The sequence below is a fragment of the Oncorhynchus clarkii genome, chromosome 20 (genome assembly GCF_045791955.1).
Source record: "Oncorhynchus clarkii lewisi isolate Uvic-CL-2024 chromosome 20, UVic_Ocla_1.0, whole genome shotgun sequence".
Lineage (NCBI taxonomy): Eukaryota > Metazoa > Chordata > Actinopteri > Salmoniformes > Salmonidae > Oncorhynchus > Oncorhynchus clarkii.
The window spans coordinates 9,388,032-9,407,951 of NC_092166.1; the positions used below are offsets into that span (position 1 = coordinate 9,388,032).

General features: G+C 39.7%; 1 protein-coding gene across 1 annotated transcript; it reads left to right on the top strand.

The window, feature by feature from the left end:
• The first annotated feature begins 2,201 nt into the window (after nucleotides 1-2,201).
• On the top strand, nucleotides 2,202-14,301 carry LOC139375847 (GTPase IMAP family member 8-like). The gene is made up of 5 exons (XM_071117770.1): nucleotides 2,202-2,263; nucleotides 9,725-9,778; nucleotides 9,972-10,670; nucleotides 11,929-13,158; nucleotides 13,307-14,301. Exons 1-5 carry the CDS (start codon nucleotides 2,233-2,235, stop codon nucleotides 14,281-14,283), a joined length of 2,991 nt encoding a protein of 996 aa, XP_070973871.1. The 5' UTR covers nucleotides 2,202-2,232; the 3' UTR covers nucleotides 14,284-14,301.
• Nucleotides 14,302-19,920: the final 5,619 nt, after the last annotated feature.

The following is a 19,920-nucleotide window of genomic DNA, read 5'->3' on the forward strand; positions in this document are numbered from 1 at the left end:
ATACAGAAAATACCCGAGCCCTGAAGCAAGCTTCCAGAAAATTTGAACGGAAATTCCGCTACACCAAAGTCTTCCACCTAGCTTGGAAAGACAGTACCTTGCAGTATCGAAGAGCCCTCACTGCTGCTCAATCATTCTATTTTTCCAACTTAATTGAGAAAAATAAGAACAATCCCCCCAAAAACGTTGAAACTGTCGCAAAGATAACTAAAAACCAGCATTCCCCAAGAGAGGATGGCTTTTCACGTCAGCAGTGAGAAATCCATGAACTTCTTTGAAGAAAAGATTAGAAAGAAAATTACGGACTCCTCTTTAAATCTGCGTATTTCTCCAAAGCTCAGTTGTCCTTAGTCTGCACAACACTGCCAGGACCTAGGATCAAGGGAGACACTCAAGTTTTTAGTACTATATCTCTTGACACATTGATGAAAATAGTCATGGCCTCTAAACCTTCAAGCTGCATACTGACCCGTATTCCAACAAAACTACTGAAAGAGCTGCTTCCTGTACTTGGCCCTCCTATGTTGAACATAATAAACGTCTCTCTATCCACCGGATGTGTACCAAACTCACTAAAAGTGGCAGTAATAAAGCCTCTCTTGAAAAAGCCAAACATTGACTCAGAAAATATAAATAACTATCGACCTATATCGAATCTTCCATTCCTCTCAAACATTTTTGAACAACTCACTGCCTTCCTGAAGACAAACAATGTATACGAAATGCTTCAGTCTGGTTTTAGACCCCTTTCTTGTCCCTAGGAGGGGTACTGCTCCAACTGTTCTGCCTGCGGCTATGGAACCCTGACCTGTTCACCGGATGTGCTACCTTGTCCCAGACCTGCTGTTTCAACCTTCTAGAGACAGCAGGTGCGGTAGAGATGCTCTCAATGATAGGCTATGAAAAGCCAACTGACATTTACTCCTGAGGTGCTGACCTGTTGCACCCTCTACAAACACTGTGATTATTATTATCTGACCCTGCTGGTCATCAATGAATATTTGAACAACTGGGCCATATTCTGTTATAATCTCCACCCGGCACAGCCATAAGAGGACTGGCCAATCCTCATAGCCTGGTTCCTCTCTAGGTTTCTTCCTAGGTTCTGGTCTTTCTAGGGAGTTTTTCCTAGCCACCGTGCTTCTACACCTACATTGCTTGTTGTTTGGGGTTTAGGCTGTGTTTCTGTAGAGCACTGTGTGACATCAGCTTATGTAAGAAGGGCTTAATAAATGAATTTGATTGATTGACTCTCAGACCATGAGAAACAAGATTCTCTGGTCTGATGAAACCCAAATGGCCCAAATGCCAAGAGTTACTTCTGGAGGAAGCCTGGCACCATCCCTATGGTGAAGCATGGTGGTGGGAGCATCATGCTGTGGGAGTGTTTTTCAGCGGCAGGGACTGGGAGACTAGTCAGGACTGATGGACAGATGAATGAAGCAATGTACAGAGAGATCATTGATGAAAACCTGCTCCAGAGCGCACCGGACCACAGACTGGGGCGAAGGTTCACCTTCCAAAAGGACAAAGTCCCTAAGCACACAGCCAAGACAACACAAGAGTGGCTTCGGGACAGGTCTCTGAATGCCCTTGAGTGGCCCAGCCAGAGCCCGGACTTTAACCCAATCGAACATCTCTGTAGAGACCTGAAAATAGCTGTGCAGCGATGCTCCCCATCCAACCTGACAGAGCTTGAGAGCATTTTCAGAGAATAATGGGAGAAACTCCACAGATACAGATATGCCAAGCTTGTAGCTTCATACCCAAGAAGACTCAAGGCTGTAATCGCTTCCAAATGTGCTTCAACAAAGTACTGAGTAAAGGGTCTGAATACTAATGTAAATGTGATATTTCAGTTTCAAAATTTGCAAAAATGTATAAAAACCTGTTTTTTCTTTGTTATTATGGGGTATTGTGTGTAGATATATGAGTGGAAAAAATATTTAATTAATTTTAAAATAAGGCTGTAACGTAACAAAATGTGAAAAAAGTCAAGGGGTCTTAATATTTTTCCGAGTGCACTGTATGCCAGGTGGAGAAAATGCAGTCAAATTGTTATTCTGTTTACAAATGTTCAAGTTAGTGGTTTGTAACAAATTCAACATGTAGATTGCAGTCTCTCCGCAACTCCACAAAATGAATTGTCCCTTTAACAGGTAGGAGGAATATGTTTTTCTTGAAGTTTCACTTTCACATTTATCTGTCCAGTGCAGACATTTGAAGGATGAAATGGCGGACGCTGCATCATTCAGAGACGAAGGTAAGAGCAGTAAAACCTCAACAATATATGTATTGGCCTGATGTTCACCAAATCTTGTAACGTATCATTCATATTGCTGGCCGACATTTCTAACTCAATTTGCAGAACGGGCTAAATGTATTTTTTTTTGTTGGCTCATCTTGGGCAACTGCTCTTCGTCTAGTATGACCTACAACAATCTCTATGCTGTATCTGTGGAAAATCATTTACAGGAAATATCTGAAACATGGGGTTCTGGAGAAATGCCTTCACCAGGCAGGCACCATATTATTGTTATCCAGTTTATTTATAAAAATGTAAAACCTGAATGTTAATAATGTAAATGTCATGGGTCTGTGTTGGAACTGATATGACTGTCTCGGTACTGTGTCGGAACTGATATGACTGTCTCGGTACTGTGTCGGAACTGATATGATTGTCACAGGTCTCGGGTTTGTGTAATTTTAACTGACTTCTTGGGAAGGGTCCATACAGATCCGGACACGACTGCTGCAGTAGAGAGAGATAAATGTTTTCATTTATGCAGCCAATCATACATCAAAGCGGCAACAGGCTACAGTCATAGAGCCTCCGCGTGTTGCAAAAGTTAAGAGATATATAATAAATGGAAGATGGAATTAAAATGACGAATGTCGATAAGGCAGCTCCTGCACGTTTCTGATTCAGAGGGGTTGGGTTAAAATGCGGGAAGACACATTTGAATGCATTCAGTTGTGCAACTCCCTATGTCACTAGCTCATAGTACGCCAAAGACAGTTCAATATAAAGATAGGCTAAAACTCTTTATCCAATAGAAATCCCTGATCACACTTGGAGGAGATGTCATGGCAAGCTAAGCTCATGCTCAGCTCACGTCATTGGGTCCAAAGGTCGTCTGCGTAACGTGTCAGTTTGTCACTTAATAACATGTTCAGCTACTTAAGACGTTGGCTCAAATCTAGGTTGTGCCTTTAGATTTTGAGAAAATGAACAATTAAGGAATAATCTTTCACATCTCTCATTAACTTCTCAAACCCCAAACCCCGGCTTGTTCTACATAGTCAAGCTTTCCCCGAAGTCTTGCAATGTTGTATCTCTGGGTTTAGAAACTCTGTGGTAGGGCCCCTCCCATGCCTGCTAGAGCTGCACCTCTCTCCCTCCTCGTGCTTTATCAGCTGTGGTTAATAAAGTGAGTATCCATACGAGTTAATGATCAATAGGCATGAACTTGCTCTTCACATTTGCAACATAGTTAGGAGTTAAATTGGTGGCTAAATTTACTTTGTTGGATAATCACTGTCAAAAGATTTATCATTAACTAATTTACTGGAGTGCCGATGACAATATAGTACAGTAACCGTGGCCTAGCTAGTTGACTGTGGCTGCAGTGCCGTGGTCTGGAATGTGGAAAAGGGTCCTGGGTACAGGGTTCGCCTCTCCCGAGTCCGTATGGGAGTTGCAGCGATAGGACAAGACTGAAACTACCAATTGGATATCACGAAATTGGGGAGAAAAAGGGGGTAAAAAGTACCCAAAATAATCATAACAAAAAATAACAAGAAATGAATTATTGCGAGTTTAAGAATATGTTGCAAGAGAAAATATAAATTGCCAGTATTAAACTCTCCTGATCATTTTCCTTCAATGGATGTCAATTTAACTTGTTTTGACTGCTATGATTAAGTAATAAGGCCCGAGGAGGTGTGATATATGGCCATATACCACGGCTAAGGGCTGTTCTTGGGACATAGCGCTTACCTGTGGTATATCGGCCATATACCACAAACCCTGAGGTCCTTTATTGCTATTATAAACTGGTTACCAACATAATTAGAACAGTAAAAAGTATGTTTTTGTAATTCCCAGGATACACGTCTGATATACCATGGCTTTCAACCAATCACCATTCATGGCTCAAACCACCCAGTTTATAATTGTGAATAAATCCCTTTTGTGCATGTGCATAACTATAGATAAATCCGACAGGAGAGTTTGAGTGAAAGTTGGACAGAGGATCTCGAAATCTCTAAGAATGAATGTTGGGCTATTTTCTGCCAATTGTGCAGTTGTAATGTGACAGATGTTAAGACTACAAACCGTTATAAATGGTCTATTTGCGAGATTTACTTATTTCAATAAGCAAAGAATACTGACTCAAATCGGGGTTTATAATTGCAATTCAATTTTGCCATGGTTTACTGAGCTAGATGCAGGTAGCCTATTTATTACACAAGGCTACAACAACAAACTGAGTTATTGTATTTAATGCTAGGCTACAGTAGCCTGCAATGGCATTGAAATTAATAGCCTACTTCATGGCCAACAGATGCAAATCTAGCCTATCATCCTCCACATTTAATGTAATTTTAATTGTGGACTTTTTCCCATAACACAAGCATGCAAGGGAGGTCCATAACTTCAATTTAAAATTTCCACTCGTGCAGTGCTCCAGACCATAGAACTGAGCATGAGTAAAACCCTTCACCTCAATACTGTTATCCATAAGAAAGTTGACTCAATACTGTTATCCATAAGAAAAGTTGACATTAGAATGCAGTTTACTTTAAACCACCTCTGAGCGAATTTATCTAAAGAGCAGAAGTAGTTTTCAAGAGCTTTGTCTCCATTATATCAGTTCTAGCACGTTAATATATTTGATGGAAAAGGGGTGTCTCCATAATGACCCATCCAACAAGCCTACCTACAACTGGTAAAAAGTTGTCTACGTGCTCAGGTGCTGTTCTGTCACCGTGACTCAGCTGCCTGTGCTGCAGCGCTCTCTTAATCAGTGTAATCAGTGTACTTTGAGCACACACACCCCTCCGGCCATCCCCCTCTCCCCCATCAATCAATCACTCACTCACTCACTCACTCACTCACTCACTCACTCACTCACTCACTCACTCACTCACTCACTCACTCAGTAACAGCCTTCTCACTGCCTGATAGTCAGCAGCACAGTGAAATACAGTACCAGTCAAATGTTTGGACACACCTACTCATTCCAGGGTCTTTCTTTATTTTACTATGTTCTACATTGTAGAATAATAGTGAAGACATCAAAACTATGAAATAACACGTATGGAATCATGTAGTAACCAAAAAAGTATTGTATGTAACATATATTCTAAATTGACTTTATACAATAGTCTTCATGTTGGTACCAACTTTCATTCAGAAATCATGGCTTAGTAATAATAATAAAAATGGTGCTCTGGTAGGCTACCAACAAAAAAAAAACACTTCACCACTGGTTATAATAGATGTAAAGGAATTGCCATGTGTGGCCAACTGATAATTAAAAGACCGTTTTATTGGGACAACGTCATTGTGCTGCTTTGAGACAAGCATGGGAACTCATCTTGATAAATTAATCAATGTCAGATTTTTTTTTCTCACTGAATCTCCGTTTGGATATTTGGTTACAATTGGAATGAGGAATGTTAGCTAAGTTGAGGTGAGTACTCATGATCATTAGTCAAGCAATTGAAAGCAATGCAGATATTCTCTCTACACACACACTCACACATTAGGCCTATTACATGATGAGCATCCCTGATGTTTTCCTGAACTTTCTAATACTTTTCTGATGCAATTCAGTCACTTAGCCTACTGATGCGAATACACATTTGTACACTTTTCCCATAGGCAATTCAAGTAATATTGTTTAAAAAGGTAATAAGTGTCACGCCCTGACCTGAGATATCTCTGTTTTCTTTATATTTTGATTAGGTCAGGGTGTGACGAGGGTGGGTACGCTAGTTTTGTATTTTCTAGGGCTTTTGTATGTCTAGTGTTTTGTAGGTCTAGGGTTTTTTGTAATTCTATTCTATTGGCCTGATATGGTTCCCAATCAGAGACAGCTGTTTATCGTTGTCTCTGATTGGGGATCATATTTAGGTAGCCATTTTCCTCCTTTGTGTTGTGGGATCTTGTCTATGTTTAGTTGTTGTTTTGTTCAGTGAGTTTCGATTTATTAAAATGATGTTGAACTCTACTCCCGCTGCGCCTTGGTCCGATCCTTACAACGAACTTGACAGAAACACAGGCTTCCAGGGAGGGCAATTTTGGGGCTTCACCATGTTTCATTGAAATGTACAGCTGTGTATCGTCCTTATAGCAGTGAAAGTTAACATTATGTTTCTGAATGACATCACCAAGAGGTAAAATATATAGTGAAAACAATAGTGGTCCTAAAACGGAATCATGAGGAACACCAAAACTTACAATTGATATGTCAGAGGACAAACCATCCACAGAGACGAACTGATATCTTTTCGACAGATAAGATCTAAACCAGGCCAGAACTTATCCGAGTAAACAAATTAGGGTTTCCAGTCTCTCCAAAAGAATGTGGTGATCGATAGTGTCAATAGCTGCAGGACAGATGCCAAACCTTGGTCTGACGGCAAAGTCTATAGGGGCGCTATTTCATTATTGGATAAAAAAACGTTCCCGTTTTAAGCGCAATATTTTGTCACGAAAAGATGCTCGACTATGCATATTATTGACAGTTTTGGAAAGAAAACACTGAAGTTTCAGAATCTGCAAAGATATTCTCTGTAAGTGCCCCAGAACTCATTCTACAGGCGAAACCAAGATGAAACGTCAAACAGGAAATGAGCAGAATTTCTGAAGCTCTGTTTTCTAATGTCTCCTTATATGGCTGTGAATGCGACAGGAATAAGCTTAGACCTTCTGCCGTTTCCCCAAGATGTCGGCAGCATTGTGACGTATTTGTAGGCATATCATTGGAAGATTGACCATAAGAGACTACATTTTCCAAGTGTCCGCCTGGTGTCCTGCGTGGAAATTGGTGCGCAAAGCCAGCTGCAAGTATTTTTCCATTTGATTGAGAGGAGAAACCATGCTTCCACGAACGATATATCATCGAAGAGATATGTGAAAAACACCTTGAGGATTGATTCTAAACAACGTTTGCCATGTTTTCAGTCGATATTATGGAGTTCATTTGGAAAAAAGTTCGCGTTTTGAGGACTGAATTTTCGGGTTTTTTTGGTAGCCAAATGTGATGTACAAAACGGAGCTATTTCTAATACACAAAGAATATTTTTGGAAAAACTGAGCATTTGCTATCTAACTGAGAGTCTCCTCATTGAAAACATCCGAAGTTCTTCAAAGGTAAATGCTTTTATTTGAAGGCTTTTATGTTTTTGTTGAAATGTTGCTGCTGGATACTAACGCTAATGCTAATGCTAAATGCTACGCTAGCTAGCTACTTTTACACAAATGATTGTTTTCCTATGGTTGAGAAGCATATTTAGAAAATCTGAGATGACAGTGTTGTTTACAAAAGGCTAAGCTTGAGAGATGGCATATTTATTTCATTTAATTAGCGATTTTCATGAATAGTTAAAGTTGCGTTATGGTAATGAGCTTGAGTCTGTATTCACGATACCGGATCCGGGATGGGGAGATCAGAGAAGTTAAAAGGTGATTTACCACCTTCATGAGTGCAGTCTCAGGGCTATGATGGGCTATCAACAGCTTTTACAAACAATTTTGAGAGGAATGTGAGATTCGATATTGGCCAATAGGTTTTTACATTTTCTGGGACAAGGTTTGGCTTTTTCAAGAGAGGCTTTATTACTGCCACATTTGGTACACATCCGGTTTGGTACACATCCGGTGGATAGGGACCCATTTATTATGTTCAACATTGGAGGGCCAAGCACATGAAGCCGCTCTTTCAGTAGTTTAGTTGGAATAGGCTCCAGTATGCAGCTTGAAGGTTTAGAGGCTTTGACTATTTTCATGATTGTTGTGTTGAGATGGGATTTAAAAACTTGAGTGTCTCCTTTGATCCTAGGTCCTGGCAGTGTTGTGCAGACTCAAGCACACTGAGCTTTGGAGAAATACGCAGATTCAAAGAGGAGTCCGTAATTTGCTTTCTAATGATCATAATCTTTTCGTCAAAGAAGTTAATGAATTCATCACTGCTGAAGTGGTGAAAGCCATCTTCTCTTGGGGAATGCTACTTTTTAGTTAGCTTTGTGACAGTACCAAAAATATATTTTGGATTGTTCTTATTAGCAATGAGGGCTCTTCAATATTGCACGGTACTATCTTTCCAAGCTAGTCGTAAGACTTACAGTTTGGTGTGGCGCCATTTCCGTTCCAATTTTCTGGAAGCTTGATTCAGGTCTCGGGTATTTTCTGTATACCAGGGAGCTAGTTTCTTGTGACAAATGTTTTTTTGTTTTTAAGGGTGCGACTGCATCTTGGGTATTACGCAAGATTCAATTTAGTTCCTCAGTTAGGTGGTTAACCAATTTTTGTACTCCGACGTCCTACATAGAAGATCATAAAGAAGTATTGCATTGTGATAATTTCTGATAACTGTCAGACAGATGGGAATTGTAATATGGCACATTTATCGAGACTCGCTAAACTGCCCCCTTCAAACGGGAAGGCATGTCCCCGTGCGTGGGCTAGTCAGTCCCCTCACATGTCCAGGCTGTGCGCTCCGATGACCTTATGGCTGTCATTCCACTTCTGACACCAATGTAGCGAACGACAGGGAGGGGAAGGAAGTGAACCTGGGTCACTGGCTTGAAAGGCCAACACTCTATGCAGTGCACCTATACGATTAGTCCACTTGGTGGGAATTGTAAACTGTAAAAACTGTTTTCAGAGGATTGTGGGTAATATATATATATTTTACATTACAATACTTTACACAATGTTGTATGCATGTTTGAAGAAACAAAAGCACATTTGTATATTAGTATCAAACAGTTTGTTGTGCTATGAGGTGTAATGGATCATGATGAATAGATATCAAAACCGTTGGGAAAGATTAAGTAGATCTAATGTAGATTAACAGTTCTGGATTTGATACAATTAAGTTGGATCTTAGCCATTGTTTTATGCTGGACTTAATATTTTAGTGTTTGAGAAACATTAAAAGTAAAGTATATTATACATAAAAATACATCATCTTGAGTATTCCCAAAAAGCTGATGCAAATAGTTGCAATTTGATTTTGAAGTGGAACCAACCAGCACAATATTTGATTTATTATTTGATCAATTGTTCACAATAACGTTGATATGACATTAAATTAGCTTACCGAAAACCAACATAGCTACTCAACAAAAAAATTATTTCAGAAGAAAGTAGCAGGAGCACTTCAATTATTCTACAAGAACCACAGATGCTCTTAAAAGGGAATCAGGTTGTCAGACCTGATGTGTGTATATTAATAACGTTTTAGCCTATACATTAGTGGGTTTTTAATTTTCAAACTCTCACGAGTGCCTGGACTTTGACTTTTTTTTATGCCACTTAGCACCTATTCGTCGTTAAAATGGTTCCTATTTGCTTTTCAAAAAATGATTTCAGTTTGTCTTAAAATCGCTCATGTAATACTGCCCTGCATCACACACATTCAACACAAGCAACAATCAACATTAACGTCATTACAAAATACTGATGCTTGTTAATTGGATGTGTTTTCAGTCTCGAATCCAAAGGCCCTGAGACGCAACAGTGTGGAACTATTGCCCCCAAAGAGTGAGTGATCAATAAAATATCAAACATATTTTTTTTCTGTCTAGATTGAAGAGTTGTGCATTTATGTTGTTCTGTTGAAATATGGTGCATAATGTTCTGAAAGAAAAGCAAACCAAAATGTTAGTGTCAATATATTCAACAATGTTTTCCAGCAGACATTTTAAATAAGGTTGTGGTGGTGTTTATGTTACAGTGTCTGAAAGTCCTACAGAGCTAAGGATTGTGCTGCTCGGCAAGAATGGCTCTAAGAAGAGTGCTGTTGGGAACGTCATCCTGGACAGAGGGGCATTTGACCCCAACTATGTACACAACCACTGTGAGAGAGCCAGGGGTCAGGTGGAGGACAAACACATAGCTGTGATCAACACTCCAGACCTGTTTGACCCTCACATCTCACTTGACAAACTCTCAGAGGAACTGCGTTGGTGTGTCACTCTGTCTGACCCGGGACCTCATGTGTTCCTGTTGGTGCTGCAGCCTGAGGAGTTCACACAGGAAGAGGGAGACAGAATCAGGAAGATCCTAGACACCCTCAGTGACCGGTCCTTTGACTACTCAATGGTACTGACAACTCATGAAGACAAGAGGGGACACATGGATGAGGATCACCCTCTGAATCAGATGGTCAGAGCCTGTAGAGGGAGGCAGCACCTCAGTGACCGCACTCAACTTATAGCAGATGTTGACAAGATTGTAAAGGAGAATGGAGGAGACTATCTCACCTGTGATGTATTTGAAGATACAAGTGGCATGGTACAAGGGAAAGAGGAAAAACACAGGAGTAAAACTGATGGAAGTCTCAAATCTTCCTCTGAGGAAGAACTTGGAAAGGATGTTTTGGAACAAGGTGAATCAGCACAACTGGACAAATGGGAGAACATTAGAGAAATTGGTAAGTATACAGAGAGCACAAAACTTATTGTGAAATGAACATTGAATACCACTGACAATTAACTTTTGTTTCATTATTACTGGTTTAAATGGACTGCTAAGAGGAAGTCACTGAAATTAATAGTGTAAACTTTTTTTCAGAATTGGTATCACTTATGAGGGAGGACTACGGCTCAGAAGGATTTGTCATTAGGACACATTTTCATTATTGTTGTTTCTGTTTTCAAAATGTCTATCCTGATAGGCAAATATGGTACAAAAGCTGTGTAGGTAGACGTGACCAAAATATATATATATATACGTTTTATTTTTCACTTAAGTCCATTTCAATATTCTGCCGACCTCCATTCCCAATGTGTTTGTATCTCTGAGGTCCTACTGTACTTTATAGTCTAGTACCATGCTCATGTCATTGTTTTGTTTTAACACTTTTAACGATTAGAATGAGATATGAGTTCACAGCTCGTAAACCAACAGTATCTATCAATTTGAGGTCATTGCGCCCTCTGGTGGATACAAAGACAAATACGGATCAACATTTAGAGATTATTTTTGAGGTGCTGCTTAGTGCAGCGATGTGCTGTGTAGATGTCCCCCCCCCCCCCCCTTATCAATATATTTGTCTCTATTTACTCTCAAATTAGAAAATGCTAATTACCATCAATGTAGATATCATGCAAAACTACAAATCCTTACAAGCTCCTGAATGTCATAGCTTACAATTTTGCTAACAGGTCATTTTAAAACTTGCACAAGACAGTTCACAGAATTGTCCATTTAAAGAAATGTTGCCAATTTATTCATTACTACATGTAGATAACATTAGATAGTTAATCCAGAGATTCTTACCTAAGCCTACACGAAACACAGCCCTTATTTTAAGTGATTCTAAAATCCCCTATTGGAAAAATGAATGGTGAAAAAACGATTGGTACCATTTCCCTGTATGACCTCTAGGTTTAATGGGTATTATGACACCTCCATTGTGGGGCTCTATGGTGGCCATTAATAATGGTGCTTTGGCGTACAATGTGAGGGATACCAGGGAAATAACTGTGCAAAATAAAATGCTGGAATTGAACTCAAACAATATTATTGACTACTACTGTCAAGCATTTTGAAAACAAGCATTGGGAGAAAAACATGATTAATTTGTAACAGGGACAATCCTCCAGTGTGAAAATTTGGTAAACAGGTCAACTACATTATGTTTTATATGCATATCCGTATATTAATCAATGTGTACATGTGTTTTACAGTGTCTTCACTCAGGATTCTGCTTCTGGGGAAGAATGATGACAAGAAGAGTACAGTGGGTAACATGATCCTACAGAAAGAGGCTTTTAGGCCTGCTCCTTTCTTCAACTATAAACAGCAATGTGAGTCAGCCAGTGGGAAGGTGAATGGCAAGTCTGTTACTGTTGTAAAGACTCCAGACTTCTTTGCTTCACCTCTGACTGTGCGGTCCCTGATGCAGGAGATGGAGAAATGTAAGTCTCTCTCTGCTCCTGGGCCTCATGGGGTCCTGCTGGTGTTGAAGCCTGAGAAGTTCACAGAGGAGAACAGAAACACATTCAAGTTGATCCTGAGCATATTTGGTAAAGAGGCCTTCAAGTACTCAATGGTGATTATTACTCACGAGGGAGTCACAGGAAATCCTCATCTGAGACAAATGATTGAAGAATGTGGAGGAAGGCATCATGAAATGTACAAACAAGGCTGTGACCACAAAAAGTTAAATCAAAAGATAGAAAAGATGGTAGAGGAGAATGAATGGAGATACCTCACCTCCAATGAAGAGACGACACATGATACCATGACACCAAAGGCTCAGAGACTGAACGTGGTGCTGTGTGGCAGAAGAGGAGCTGGGAAGACTTCTATAGCCAATGCCATACTGGGTCAGACAGAGTCCAGTCCAAAGTCCAGCTCCTCCTCAGTGTGTGTGAAGAGAGAAGGAGAGGTGTGTGGTCGGCCGGTCACCCTCATCGAGCTGCCTGCTCTGTTTGGAACACATCTCACTCAGGAGGAAGTGATGCGTGATACTTTCCACTGTGTCTCTCTCTGTGACTCTGGAGTCCATGCTTTCCTCATGGTCGTACCTTTGGGTCCAATCACTGATGAAGACAGAGGAGAGTTGGAGACCATCCAGAAGATTCTCAGCTCACGAGTCAATGACTTTGTCATGGTCCTGTTTAGACAGGATAACATTCCAGTCGATAAAACTGCAGTTGACTTTGTGGAACAAAATGCAGACACAAAGCAACTGATCAAGATATGCGGAGGGCGGTATAAAATCTTTGATGCTTCAAAGATTGAGAACGCTAAGCAGACAACAGAACTTGTAACAGAAATAATCAAAATGATGGATCAGAACAGAACCTGCTACACTCTGTACATGTACATGGAGGCTAAACACCAATCAGAACTGGAGGAAAAGAACAGAAGAATCAAGGATTTAGAGGAGATAATCAGGAACACGTCACAAGGTGAGTTTGTTGAACACAGGGAAGAACAAATACTGGGGGGTGATTGGGAAAGCAATGATTTAACACTATGAACCTTCAATGTTGATTTCAATATCAGTTCATGCAGTAATTAACATTCATATCTTATCATTTATTGTTTAATTTGTAGGTGCTGAAATGGAGTGTTCCAGCACAGAGTGCATAAGGGTGGTGCTGATTGGGAAAACTGGCAACGGGAAGAGCGCCTCTGCAAACACTATCCTGGGCAGAGATGAATTTGAGTCTAAAATCAGCAGTAATTCTACGACAACAGTTTGCAAGAAGGCAGTCGGCAAAGTTGATGGAAGAACAGTTTCTGTGGTGGACACACCTGGTCTTTTTGACACAACGTTGTCTAATAAAGATGTTCAGCAAGAGATAGTGAAATGTGTTTCCCTGTCAGCTCCTGGACCCCATGTGTTTATCATAGTGTTAAAAATCGGGACAATAACACAAGAGGAGCTGAACGCTTTGGACCTCATAGAGAAAACCTTTGGTCCACGGGCAGGAATGTTCTGCTTAGTTCTGTTTACTAGAGGAGATGACTTGGGAACAATGTTGATTCAAGATTACATTGGGGAAAGCAAGATTGCCAAACTGCAAAAATTGATCAGAGATTGTGGAGGGAGATTCCATGTCTTCAACAACAAGGACAACAATAACCGCACACAGGTCAATAAGCTTCTTAAGAAGATTAATGAAATGGTGTCCATGAACAAGGGCAGTTTCTATACCAATGAGATGTTCCAGGAGGCAGAGACCGCCATTAAACAAAAACAGGAAGCAATACTGAAGGAGAGAGAGGCGGAGATAAAGGCTGACATGGAGAAACTGAAGGTCAGCCATGAAACAGACATGGAAAAGATGAAGTCAAAGTTGGAAGAGGAGAGATTGAAAGTTCAGGAGGAAAGACAGCTGAGAGAAAACATGTTGAGAGAGAGAGAGGAAGCTATTCGAAAAGAGCATGGAGACAAGGAGAAAGCAGAGAAGAAAGAAAGAGAGTTGGAGGACAAAAAAAAGAAAGAAGATGAAAAGTTGAAAAAAGATATGGGACACAGAAAAAGAAAAGATGGAAAAAGAGATAAAAACTCAGGAAATAATGTTTAAAAAACAACAAAAAGAAAAGGAAGAAGAATATAAAATGAGGATGGAAAAACTGAGAAAGGAAGAGAAAGACAGAGAAGAACAGCTTCAAAATCAAGAAAGGAAGTTTGATAAACTAAAAAGGGAACAGGAGGAAGAAATTAAAATGAGACAAAAAGAAGAGGATGAGAGGAGAAAGAAGGAAGAGGAAGAAAGACAAGAGTGGCAAAGCAAAATAGAGGAAGCAGAGAAAGGTCAAACAGAACTCCAAGAGGTCATGCGTAGAGAAAAAGAGGAATGGGAGGAACAGTTGAAGAAAGAAAGAGACAGACAACAGGAAGAAGAAAGGCTAAGGAGACAGAAGGAGGTACAAACTCTTGTAGATCAAGAGAAAAAACAGAGGAGATTGAGAGAGGAGTTTGAAAGAGAGAGGGAACAATATAGAATAAAGATGAAGGAATCAGAAGCGCAGAGGAGAGAAACAGAGCAGAAAGAAAGAGAACGAATAGAACAAGACTTTGAAGAAAAGAGGAGAGAGTTGACAGACAAAATGACAATACAACAAAAGCAGTGGGAGAAAGAACGTGGAGAGGAACAGGAAAGAAGATTTCAAGAGGGTGTAAATAGAAAAGTGGAGGAGAGACTAAGACTAAGAAAACTGGAGGAAACGTTTCAACAAGAACGTGAAGAAGAAAACAGGAGGAAGGAGAAGGAAGATAAAGTCAGGAGAGAACAAGAAGAGAAGAATTTGAAGGAAATGAAGGCAGATTATGAAAGGAAAACAAAAGAAATGATGGATGAATATGAACAAGAGGCCAGAAGACTTGCAGAGGAAATGAATACCTTTAAAGAGAAATATAAAAATGATATCCAAAAACTATTGGATCAACATGAAGAAGAGAAGGAGAAACTAAGACAAAAGCACAAAATGGAGACTGATGAATTAAAGGATCAATATGGTCATAATGAAAAAGAACTGACTCATAAAATGAAGGAAATGGAGGAAAAACATAAAATAGAGACAGAAAACATGACAACATTAAAGGGAATCACTATACAAGTGGTAAACAAATGTACTACACAGTGAGAGATCAGTCGTCCTGGTCCCTTTGCAGAAAAACAGCCCCAAAGCATGATGTTTCTACCCCCATGCTTCACAGTAGGTATGGTGTTCTTTGGATGCAACTCAGCATTCTTTGTTCTCCAAACACGACGAGTTGAGATTTTACCACAAAGTTATATTTTGGTTTCATCTGACCATATGACATTCTCCCAATCTTCTTCTGGATCATCCAAATGCTCTCTAGCAAACTTCAGACGGGCCTGGACATGTACTGGCTTAAGCAGGGGGACATGTCTGGCACTGCAGGATTTCAGTCCCTGGCGGCGTAGTGTGTTACTGATGGTAGGCTTTGTTACTTTGGTCCCAGCTCTCTGCAGGTCATTCGCTAGGTCCCCCAGCCTGGTGCAGGTCTACAATTTTGTTTCTGGTGTCCTTTGACAGCTCTTTGGTCTTGCCCATAGTGGAGTTTGGAGTGTGACTGTTTGAGGTTGTGGACAGGTGTCTTTTATACTGATAACAAGTTCAAACAGGTGCCATTAATACAGGTAACGAGTGGAGGACAGAGGAGCCTCTTAAAGAAGAAGTTACAGGTCTGTGAGAGCCAGAAATGTTTGTAGGTGACCAAATACTTATTTTACACCATAATTTGCAAATAAATTCATTAAAAATCCTACAATGTGATTTTCTGGAGAATCTCATTTTGTATGTCATAGTTGAAGTGTACCTATGATGAAAATTACAGGCCTCTCTCATCTTTTTAAGTGAGAGAACCTGCACAATTGGTGGCTGACTAAATACTTTTTTGACCCACTGGGGCGGCAGGGTAGCCTAGTGGTTAGAGCGTTGGACTAGTAACCGGAAGGTTGCGAGTTCAAACCCCCGAGCTGACAAGGTACAAATCTGTCGTTCTGCCCCTGAACAGGCAGTTCCCAGGCTGTCATTGAAAATAAGAATTTGTTCTTAACTGACTTGCCTGGTTAAATAAAGGTAAAAAATTAAATATACTGTATGTAAATACAACATAGTACATAAAATGTCAATACCTACTGGACAGTGATGATGATGATGAGGAGGAGGATGAAGATGGTGTAAAAGCTGAAATTGTATAATATTAAGTTCTTTGCTCCACGTTCCATTAACAACAGTGTTGTAAATCTCATGTTTAAACTGCTGTAGCTATAGAACGATAACTACTACTATCACAGAGAAAGTGGTAGAGTCCGGACACCTGTACTATCACAGAGAAATTGGTAGAGTCCGGACACCTGTACCTGCATCCTAAATAGTAGTCTGTTTAGGTTTGAAAAAATTGAAAGTTATACAGTAGCCTATGTGAAATGTCTTGCCTACTAATTACTAAACAACATACTGTGTACTAATCATACTACATACTAGATAGCACGCACCGTTTAATAAAAACACATTCAGAAAGCAACAAATATCAACACACTACTTATCCGTACTGAGAAGGCTTCATCTAATGTGCAATAGCGATTGTACCCCTCCCTTGGTTTATTTTTGTAGAGTGCGTCCCCTATTCTGATCATCAGCTGTTGTCAAACACACTTGTTGAGAAGACGATTCTCTTCCTCAATAGGGTGCAGTGAATTCTACTAGATGAATGGCCAAATGAGTATGACATCCTGGCATTTAAGCTTACTCGATGTTTGAAATTTCAACATACTATAAAACTCTCTATTCACATACACTGAAGCCTATTAACTAGAATGCAAGTGCGGGTATTCGGTCATCGGCATTTGTTTTAAATGCTAGGATGTCATTCACATTTCGGCTAAGAATTCACTGCATGCTATTGTGGAAGAGAATCAGTTTTTCAGACCCAGGTGTGTTTTACAACATCTGCAAATAAGATCAGGGGATGTGCTGTACCAAAATGAACGTATGGCAGTAAACAACGCAATTGGGCATTAGATCAGGTTCCCAACCCCAGTCCTCCAGTAACCCCAACAGCACACATTTTAGTTGTAGCCCCGGACAAAAACACCTGATTAACACCTGTCAAGGGCTTGATGATTAGATGACAAGTAGAATAAGGTGTACTTGTCTGTGGGCCACAGAAATATGGTCCTACTTCTGGTTGTACTTGAGGACCAGAATTGGGGAACACTGCATTAGATGACACATTATCCTGGTATGTATGAGCCTAGTATGTATGTATGATCCTAGTAAGTATGGTCCTAGTATGTATGAGCCTAGAATGTTTGATCCTAGATGCTAGTATGTGTGATCCTAGTATGTATAATCCTAGTATGTATGGTCCTAGTATGTATGATCCTAGTATGTATAATCCTAGTATGTATGGTCCTAGTATGTGTGATCCTAGTATGTATAATCCTAGTATGTATGGTCCTAGTATGTATGATCCTAGTATGTATGGTCCTAGTATGTATGATCCTAGTATGCATGATCCTAGTATGTATGATGCTAGTATGTATAATCCTAGTATGTATAATCCTAGTATGTATGGTCCTAGTATGTATAATCCTAGTATGTATGATCCTAGTATGTATGGTCCTAGTATATATGAGCCTAGAATGTTTAATCCTAGATGCTAGTATGTGTGATCCTAGTATGTATGATCCTAGTATGTATGGTCCTAGTATATATGAGCCTAGAATGTTTAATCCTAGATGCTAGTATGTGTGATCCTAGTATGTATGATCCTAGTATGTATGGTCCTAGTATATATGAGCCTAGAATGTTTAATCCTAGATGCTAGTATGTGTGATCCTAGTATGTATGGTCCTAGTATGTATGGTCCTAGTATATATGGTCCTAGAATGTTTAATCCTAGTATGTGTGATCCTAGTATGTATAATCCTAGAATGTTTGATCCTAGATCCTAGTTATATTTGTTGCTTACTGCATTCATGTTTTACTTAACAGTACATTCTAAATAGTATTTAGTATGATTACATATTTCGTACACACCCATTGCCTTCCTGGCCTGTACTAGCAGCCGCTGCCTTGCTTTTATCTGTTGATTTCATCTGTTTAACTTTTATGTCCGTGACTGTGCTTTATATATCTTGATGCTATTTCTGTCTTTGTGCTGTTCAAACCAGAGAATAAAAGACAAAAGAGACATATATCAACACATCTGTTAATGATTGATTTATTTCATTCAGTTAACAACAGTTCCCAAATCTCAATGTCTTGTTGTCCAGGGGCATGTCTGAATACCCATTCTTGCATTCTAAATATTTAGACTCTGATTGGGTGTGTGAAAATAAACGTTCTCTGTGAAATGTATAGTAGACTATGTGAAATGTATAGTACACTATGTGAAATGCATAGTAGACTATGTGAAATGTATAGTAGACTATGTGAAATGCATAGTAGACTATGTGAAATGCATAGTAGACTATGTGAAATGCATAGTAGACTATGTGAAATGTATAGTAGACTATGTGAAATGTATAGTAGACTATGTGAAATGCATAGTAGACTATGTGAAATGTATAGGAGACTGTGACATTTTGCTGTAAAAAAAACAACATTTTGCCTGCCTGCAGACTGCTATATTGGTCCTCTAATACAGGATTATTAAAGGTCCAGTGCACTACAAAAAATAACAATAAAAAATGTTGTTTATAAAAAAACATTTGTTTTCTAATTTTTCAAGGGGTGCTGTAGCACCCTCAGCACCCCTACTTCCTGCAGCTATGGCTGCAGATAACCATCTAATAAAGCATTGCATGGGTTAGGGTTAGGCAATTCTACATGACTGCCGACATTAGCAAAATATGTTTAAGTACAACACAAATAAGAAAATGTCCATGGTTAGAATATAGTTACAATAGGGCATATTTTATATTTTGAATTATTAATAGGCTGACCTTACAGAATATCTTACCACTTCCATCGCGTTCTCTCTCGCTCTGCTTTATAACCTTCTCGAGTGGGTAGAGACGTGCAGAGAGAGGGGCTCTCTAACAGTTTAATGAAATAAGGTTAGTTGTGAAAACATGTCAATATCGATGTTCCCGAACAGATTTGGTTGGTTTTAGATTTTGTGGCTTAAGTGGGCTAGGTCTACTGTCTGTTCAAAAAGAAGATGTGTTCGCACCTGCGCTCTACCGCCTACAACGAGTAATATATTTTGCAAATAATGTTGCATATCTAACATAACAGTGCAATTCTATAACAAGGAAAATAAATCAAATGGGCATATTTCATTATTTTAAATAAATGATGAAGTGCAATGCTGGAGAGATGGAGAAAGAGTTGCAGGCTCATCTCTTTCAGAGCAGAGAGAGGGGGAGAGCGATCATAATATAATCTAATTCTAGTTCTGTGAAAGAGATTGTTACGAATACTCCCTCTCCGGCCTCTAGGTCACCAGGCTGCTGATTATCCCGCACACCTGTCACCATCATTACGACCACCAGCGCATCATGACACTCACCTGGACTCCATCACCTCCTTGATTACCTTCCCGATATCTGTCTCTCCCCTTGGTTCTTTCCTCTGGTGTTATTGACTCTGTTCCATGTCAGTGCGTTGTTCGTTGTGTTGTGTTAATTAATTAAAGATGCACTCCCTGTACTTGCTTCCCGATTCTCAGCGCATTCGTT

Bases quoted from the DNA above. Each gene is read 5' to 3' on its own strand.
- LOC139375847 (XM_071117770.1), top strand. From the start codon at position 2,233: ATGGCGGACGCTGCATCATTCAGAGACGAAG. The intron at 10,671-11,928 runs GTAAGTATACAG...TGTGTTTTACAG, and splicing joins GGAGAACATTAGAGAAATTG to TGTCTTCACTCAGGATTCTG. The intron at 13,159-13,306 runs GTGAGTTTGTTG...TTTAATTTGTAG, and splicing joins AATCAGGAACACGTCACAAG to GTGCTGAAATGGAGTGTTCC.